The 8906-nt window shown below is 37.4% G+C and overlaps 1 protein-coding gene across 1 annotated transcript; it reads right to left on the reverse strand.

Moving 5' to 3' along the window:
- Positions 1-1453: 1453 nt before the first annotated feature.
- On the reverse strand, positions 1454-3786 carry Gm21763 (predicted gene, 21763). Its single transcript, NM_001373936.1, has 2 exons — positions 3689-3786; positions 1454-2554 (listed from the first exon to the last, which is right to left on the reverse strand). Exon 2 carries the CDS (start codon positions 2271-2273, stop codon positions 1590-1592), a length of 684 nt encoding a protein of 227 aa, NP_001360865.1. The 5' UTR covers positions 2274-2554; positions 3689-3786; the 3' UTR covers positions 1454-1589.
- Positions 3787-8906: the final 5120 nt, after the last annotated feature.

Genomic DNA, 8906 nt, shown 5'->3' on the forward strand with positions numbered 1-8906 from the left:
ACTTATGATGGAGATGGCAGAGAGTAATGAAAGAGGGAGAGAGAGAGAGAGAGAGAGAGAGAGAGAGAGAGAGAGAGAGAGAGAGAGAGAGAGAGAGAGAGAGAGCCTGATGGGTTTTTGATATTTCAAGGCTCTGTGACAACTCTCCTTTAATAATAAAACAACTCCTAATTCATTCTAAACAGCCCATCACCTGGAAAACTAACACATTTGAACGTGTGATCATTTGTGGCCCACAATTACATCTTCACTGTTTTATGAGAATGAGGTAACACATAAATTTAAGTCTGGAATTTCCAGGGAATACACAGGCTTAAATGGTACATAGGTATGTTGGGAGTCAGATGTTTGGAGGAGAGCCAGGGAACAGGTCATGGGGAACTTTTTTGATGGTCATCTGGGGCACTCAACAGAGACCTCCAAAGGATCACAGGATTCATCACAGGCAAGGAGTGCTCAGGGAAAGCACTCAGGATCCAAGCCCCACTATATATTATCTCACAGTATACTCATTTTCTCTTTTAAATTACTCTTTGACCTGATCGGCTGGCTATTTGTTAAGAAACCAAAGAACCTAATGTGGATATGCCCAATTTTAACTATTTGCAGAAAATTTCTATTCTTCCTGTGACTCCTGCTTCACATTTTGAGAACTTCATCTTAGAATTCATTTATCCCTCAGTGTCCTCTACTCCTTTTTGTGTCCTTTATTGTATTTAAAGGTAACCATCAATTTAATCTTTCTTAACTTCTTCCTGGTCTCTTTTCTGCATGTTAATATTGGATTTCTTAAAAAGATATCTTAATGAGAATAGAGAGATGACCATGTTGTCAAGAGCATTTTTGTATCGCAAAAAAACAGGATTTGTTTTCTTGAATTCATATCCAATGGTTAACAATCAGCTTTAATGCCAGCTCCATGGGATCTGACAACTCATGTCTCTGTGGTCACCTATACTCTCAAGCTCATGCCCTATTCCCACCCATATAAATAAAGATAATAAATCTTAAATGAGAGACAAGTTTCATTTGGTTTCATTATTCAAATGAAACCTTATTTTGTCTGATTTCTGAGTCTCTTTGGATCAGTTTTCTGGGTTGCACTTTGTGTAACAAGTCCACATTCCTTTTTCCTATCACTCTTTCCCCAACTTGTTGTTTCTCCCTCAGACTTCATACCAGAGATTCTATCTATGTCCTGTCTTTCTCCCCTTCTTCCTAAAAATCCATCTTTTGCTGCCATCCCTGCTCCTCTAAGTCATATCTCCAATTCCTTGCTCACTATGCAGACCACAGAAGCTAAGTCCTGTCCATTTTAGCCTGTGTGATATTAGATGTATGCACTGTTCACAGCCTGAGTTGCAACTTTCATCTTCCTTTGATGTTCTTTCCACCATAGTCCATCTCTTCCAACAAAGTGTTCACTAAAAGCATGTCATGTCACACGTACTAATTTTTAGAACAAAACAAATTTTATTGACAAAGATACTGAGGTTGTCAAAGACCCATAGGTACCCAACACAGGAAAACAAACATTTTTTTTTCAATCCTATAAGTTTACATTTCTGTACTTTGTGATTTTTTTCAATTTAAGTGATATTTGACACCAGAGTATAGACATAGATATGTAGGTCACCAAGAAATTTGATAAAGTACACGGTAGGATTGGCTAGATCTTTGTAAACAACCTTTCCGAACTTTTTGGATCCATCATCTCTGGTGTACTGCACCCAGGTACCTATTAAGAAGTCATTTTCATCACCTGATCTCGCCTCAGCCAGAGGGGTCTCTGGAATGATGTGGAGGTTACCTTCCTTGTAGTCATCCAGGAGCTGATAAACGTAGAGGACCGGATCATTCTTGTAGGAAATGTAAAAATAGTCCTGTACGAATGGCACCTGGGCTAGCACCATCCCACTCCAGTTGTCCTCAGAGCCATCTTTCCCCTCAAATTTGTGTTGTACCTTTCTGCCAACCAGGGCTCTGGCGAGGTGGACATCCCTCACCTGAGGAAAAACTACTTTGTGAGGCAAGACCTTAATATTTAAAATCCTCTCATCGCTGTGGAGCTCCTGTCCATAGACACTGTCAATTCCGTCGTACTTCACCAAATAAAGAGAAGGGTTTGTTGGCAGTTGCCCTACAATGATGGCCTTCCAATGGGTGACAGGCTCATTACCTTCCTTCCACCCGTGAGAAATTCTGCAGCCAACAATATTCCCCAGGGCCTGGGAAGAAGGCTTCCTCCTACTCTTCTTCTTGAGTGATATCATGCTCAGACTCTTCAGAGGTGTTGTCTTCTACCTGGCTGTAGACCTGTTGTGCTAGATCACACTGTCTTGTGGCTTCCATTCTCTTCAAATATCATACTTGCCCATTGCCTGGGACTGAAGATCTTGCCTGTTTAAACCAGACACAGTGCTGTTGCCTCTGTCATATATATGAATTCCTGATGGTCAATGGATATGGGTTGGTAGTGAATGCTGGACCAAGACTCTTCTCTAAGAGAACTTCTGAGAAGGTGAAGAAGACTATGCTAAACAGTTTTGAGCTCCTAAAATTAATTTTATAAAAATAAGAAGTTAATAAGTCAGCCATGATGGTACACACATTTAATCCCAGAACTCAGAAGTCAAGGACAGGCAGATTTCTAAATTAGAGACCAGACTGGTCTACAAAGTGAGTTCCAGGGCAGCCAGTGCTATAGAGAGGAACCCTGTCTCAACAACAACAACAACAACAACAACAACAACAACAACAACAAGTAAAAGAAAACAAACGAAAATCAAACGAAAAACAAACAAAACAGAAATACAAACAAAAAAATAATAAAACAAACAATCAAATGGAGAAGTTAATAGGAAGTGGTGGTGACCCATAACTTTAATCATAGTACTCAAGAGGCAGAGTGAGGCAGACCTTAGTGAGATAAAGGCTAGTCTGGTCTACACAGTGAGTTTCCTGACAGCCAAATCTAAACATACAGAAACTCAAATAAAATTAACCAAGCAAGCAAACAACCAAACAAAGAAACAAAGAAACAAAGAAACAAGGGAAACAAGGCAATAAAAATAGTGTAATTAACAAGTAATTCTCTAGAGCTCAGAATAACATACTCAGATCAACATTTATTTCTTCAGCCCTGAGTTAATTTGCCTCTGATGAGTATCCTCTCCTTGAATTTCTATGTCAATTTAGGTTGTGCTATGACTATTACCCCCAATGATCAAGAAGAAGAGAAAAAAAAAGGGCCAGAGGGGTCACCATGACTCTCTTGTACTTGTAAGCTCTGAGCTAAGTCCTTGTATTCACAAATATCTTCCCAGGGACACAGCACACCACTGTCCTTCTTTATTGTTTCTCCTGACCCAGCTTCAGAATTATTTGATGAAGCCATTGCATCACTGAACTCAAGAACATCTCAACAAGTTGAGGCAATATCAGCCATTTAGCACTAATATTTTCTAACGTACACATGGACAAAGAGGAGCTTTGGCATTTTAGTGGAATTGTGATCTAGATATTGTTAGCAAGGATAATAAATTCAGGACATAAACTAACCTAGACCAATCATTTCCCTTGCTAATAAACATGGGGAAAGTAGATTGTACAGCAACTCACTGTAGGAGAGAAAATTTTTAGCTTTCTGTAGCTATGAGGGTCCCAATTACTTCATAAATGTACTTACCCATAGAAAAATATCCTAGATTTTATCTATCTCCTGATTCAGATTCTATCTCCTGATACAGACCAGGCACCAAAAGCCTGTGGGAAAAAAAATGACCTTGCTTTGACACACCACTGTGAAGATAGTGAACTCACCTTCAATGGATTCTAGAGCCTCCAAGTGGAATAGATGCACAACCTTCAGCCAGTGCTCTGTGACATCACCCTAGTTCAGCTTACATCATAGAATCCCTCTCAGGCTGGTTCCTTCCCTAGTTACACTCATAAACGTTCAGCATCTCGAATTTACCTTTTCATATGGCCTCCTAGAAATAATAAATGAAATCCCAACTGAAAGGCCTGATGATCTGAGTAATATTCTGCCAAAGAATTTCACCCTTGCATTGTTTTTATTGTTTGGTTGTTGGATTTTTATTTATTTGTTTGGTTTGTGTTTTGTTTAGTTTCATTTTTGTTTTTATTTTCGTTCTGAGAAAGTCTTCGGTTTCTGACTTGACAACATCCATGGTGGTTATTTTTCATGTTCCAACCTTTCCCTTGGTTATCTTTAAGCTGTGCTTCTTATCATAAATATTGCCTGACTCTTTGAGGCAGCACACTGGATAGCACACCAATTTTCACTTTATGAAAACCCACAGTTAGAGGAGGACTATTTTTATGCAAATAAAGCTGGAATTTGACAGGTTTAAATGGCATGTATTGAAACCAATGGCAATCATGAATTATGGATTCTTTGGAAAGTAAGAGGACAACATAGATCTTGGGCATGCTTACTAAGTTGTGATAAAATTAAAACAAACCTGATATCTCCCAGTCATATTTTAAAGGTTTTTAAAATTTACCAGCACTTCTGATTATAAGGAATTTCATAGTTTAAATGCAGTAAAACAGGATGAAATAGATGAGGTAATTTTACTTTTGAAATATGTGTAGACAGAATACTGGATACAGGTACGTATAAAATTTACTTACAAATTAGAGGACACTTTAATTGTCCATGCCACATAGATCTTCAGTTCTTCAAAAAAAAATCCTTTTCAGTACCTTCCACGGACCCCACCACACCCTGTACATCATCTTCATAGGATATGATACTATCCATAAAGAGCTAGATCCTTCAACAACAGTCATCAAAAAAAAAATCATTCCTTAAGGTGTGGCCACAGTCCAATGTGATGGGTGATCTTTATCTGAGATTCTATCTTCCCAGGATGATTTAAGTTCACAAAAAAAAATCTAAGAAGGACCACTACATATCCATATCATCAATTCATCAATATTGATTGCCTCACCGTATGAAACATACATGCTATGGAATGATTTTAGATGTCAACTACTGGATGAATGCCTTAAAAATGAGAGGCAGAAAGAGAGAGAGAGAGAGAGAGAGGGAGAGAGAGAGAGAGAGAGAGAGAGAGAGAGAGAGAGAGAGAGAGAGAGAGAGAGAGAAATATATTTCTCATCTATGTGTATTAGTGCAGGGCTTTGTTTTCAAAAAAAATGGATGGAACGGTAAAATACTATATATTAGGTTAGACAAGTAAAACTCAAAATGACAGTTGTGAAAATATAAATTTCATAAGGGATATTAAAAAATAGGAGGTATTTTGGAAGAGTAAGCACAGCAGCAGGGGGGAGATTTGATAGCAATGGAGGATAGTGGGGAGGATGAAGATGGTAAAAGGACACTATAAACCTGTGCAAAGGGTCACAGAAAAGGCCTGCGACTTGTACACTTAAAAAAACACTGGTATAAAGTAACAGAGTCCAAATAATATTTTGATTAAATTGGGGATTTTAGCTTCAAGACACTATAAAATGTATTTGTATTTTTCTACTCACGTGTGGTTCTTGCTATGTTGAACATGATATGGGTGACAGGATATGGTAAGGTGCTTCAATGTTTTTGTATCATTTATCATCAAATGCACATGTCACTCAGTGAGCTGCAAGGCTATCACAGGGAAGGAGGTATCTAAAGACCTTAAGTGTACTTGACATAGGGAGAATAATGCCCCCACACTACTATAGATGTTGAAATAATCACATGTGTTTCCCAAAATAATTTTCTGAAGATTAATCCCCAGGTGTGAATATATTTGGAAGAAATTGAATGGGTCAGGAGGGATATGACCTACATATAAAAATAATTTAATAATGCTGTTATAGAAAAGGATTAATTATGAAAGGGAGTTTGGTTCCCTCTTTTCTCTTTCTAGCCCATTGGATTCCTCTGTGATGACATCATCTCACAAGAATTCACTCATTTGCTGATGGTGTGTTCATCATTGAATATACAGACTCCTGAAAAGGGTCATACAAAATATGCTTCAGTATATACTAGACAATTAGTGTCATTTTGTTTGGCAATACAACATGTATGATTATACCTCAGAATCATGAGCAACTGGGCCATATGGGAAATATAATTAGTATATTTCTGCTGACTGAAGATCAGATGGGTTGAGTGTTATCATGTGTGCTGTTCATGAGAGGAAGCAGGATAGATGGTGAGTATAGATCAGAGAGGAACATCCAAGGAGGACACTATGTAAGGAACCCTAGGAAGAGCACCATCACTGCTTTTAGCTAGTAGATATATTTTTAGAATCCCCACTTTCTAGGGTGGAAAAGAAAACGGTATTACTCTAATTTACTAAGTATGGTCATTTGATACATCAGTGATCATCACCAAGGTGAACAGGTGTTGACAGAAGTTTGGGGACTCAGGAGAAGCCTGTTCTGGGAAAACCCATTGCCTTCAAAGTACGGAGACTTCTGACCAGCAACACTGGATAAACAGTCTACATTGGCAGCAGTAGCCCCATTATGTCCAAATTAGTGGTTTTCAAACCATGGAATGTGACTCCTCTGAGTGTTCAAACAACTCTTTCACAAGTGTCACATATCATATATCTTGTTTATAAGACATATACTTTACAATTAATGACAATAGCAAAATTATATTTATGAAGTTGCAATGAAGTAACATTATTGTTGTGGAGCTGTAATTAAAGATTCACAACATTTTGAAGATTGAGGACCACTAGTCCTGACTTCTCTAAATCATGCCTGTCACTATGGGCTGGAGGAATAATCCCCTTTATTCAATTAGGCAAACGCAGAAAAATCAAAGCATTACCCAATAGTTATGAAAGTTAAACATCTATTGTACCACAGTCTATAAGGAGGGCATGCTGGCATCTTAGACAAATGAGATCAAAATGAAAATCTCTGTGACCAAATGAGAAGCAGAGGAGAATAACCAGTACCCTAGTGGTGACATAAGTGGGTATTAGCCCAGACACTTAGAATACCCAAGATACAAGATACAATCTTCAAAACATATGAAACTTAAGGGTATTGAAGACCAAAATGCTGACACTGTGCCCCTTCTTAGAATTGGGAACAAAACACCCATGGAAGGAGTTACAGAGACAACCTTTGGAGATGAGTCAAAAGGATGGACCATCTAGAGACTGCTATTCCTAGGGATCCATCCCATAATCAGCCTCCAAACACTGACACCATTGCATACACTGGCAAGATTTTGCTGGAAGGACCCAGATTTAGGTGTCTCTTGTGAGGCTATGCCATGGCCTAGCAAACACAGAAGTGGATGCTCACAGTCAGCTATTGGATGAATCACAGAGACCGAAATGGAGGAGGTAGAGAAGGTACACAAGTAGCTTAAGGGGTCTGCAATCCCATAAGTGGAACAACACTATGAACTAAAGAACCCCCCCAGAGCTTATTTTTCTAGCAGTATATCAGAACTCATGTTTCTAGCTGCAGTTGTATCAGAAGATGGACTAGTTGGTTATCATTGGAAAGAGAGGCCCATCAGTCTTGCAAATTTTATATGTCTTAATTCAGGGGTATGCCAGGGTCAAGATGTGGTGGTGGTGATGGGGGTGTGGTTGAGGTGGGTATGGGGGGACTTTTGGGATAGTATTGGAAATGTAAATGAAAAAATACCTAATTTTAAAAAAAAAATGAGGAAACCATTGTCAGAACCACCAGCAAGAATTTTAAATAACTGCCCTAAAGTCTGGATTTAGGATTCCTCGAGAATCTTCCAAAACAAAAGGAAATGCAGAATCTTGCTGAAATAATTGGAGAAACAAGAGAAAAGCAAAGGAGAATTCATCACATAAAAAAAGACAGAAGAAGTAGGAATTAAAGACATATTTGGGCAAGATGCATAGTGAAGTAGAGATTAGAGCAAGCAGAAAGGACTGAGGAGATAGCTCACTGCTTAGGCCTACTGATTGCTTTTGCACAGGACCAGGGTTCAATTTCTAACACCCACATGGTTGTTCACAACCACCTGCAATTCTAGTTCTAGACGATCTGATGACCTCTTTGGACAACACACACACACACACACACACACACACACACACACACACACACAGAGAGACACACACAAACACACACATCACACACATATACTCACCCACAGAGAAAAAAATCTTTTAGAAAACAATTACAAAAACAAAAAGGAGTCAAGTATAATTTTATTTCCCTTTTTCACCAGCACTCAGAAGCAGGCTAAACTCTGTAATTGAATGACTGCCTAGCTGATAGGTGTGTTTTCATAATTTTATTCTTCTTTTTTTTTTTCTTGGATTTTAGGACTATTTCAGTATTTGTTTAAAGATTCTAGATTTTTTTTATTTACTTTTTCTAATGTTTTAGGATTTTTTCGGCTTTTTAGTATTTTACAGTTTTCAGGTTTTTTTTTTTTTGGGGGGAGTGCAGGAGGGTAAAGCCCTTTGGCTTATTTAGAGTTTTAGGGTTTTAATGGTTTTAAATTTGGGAGGTTGTTTTGTCCTTACAAGTTTTTTGTTTGTTTGTTTGTTTGTTTTTGGTAGGGTTGAGGTTTATTTTTATTTTATTTTATTTTATTTATTTATTTATTTATTTATTTATTTATTTATTCATTATTTATTTATTTATTTATTTATTTATTTATTTATTTATTTATTTATTTATTTATTTATTTATTTATATTGGCTCTTGATTTCTCCTAGAATTTTAAGGTGTTTCAGTGTTTTAGGGCTTTTTAGTGATTATAAATAATGTTAGGATAATTGTACTTTTTTGTGTATTTGTTCTTCTTTTTGTTTTGATTTGTTTTGTTTTTGTTTCTTTTTATACTTTTAGTGTTTTATAGGGTTTTAGGATTTTGTAAGGGTTTTTTGTTTTCTTGTGTG

Source organism: Mus musculus, chromosome Y (assembly GCF_000001635.26).
Source record: "Mus musculus strain C57BL/6J chromosome Y, GRCm38.p6 C57BL/6J".
In the NCBI taxonomy this organism is placed as follows: Eukaryota; Metazoa; Chordata; class Mammalia; order Rodentia; family Muridae; genus Mus; species Mus musculus.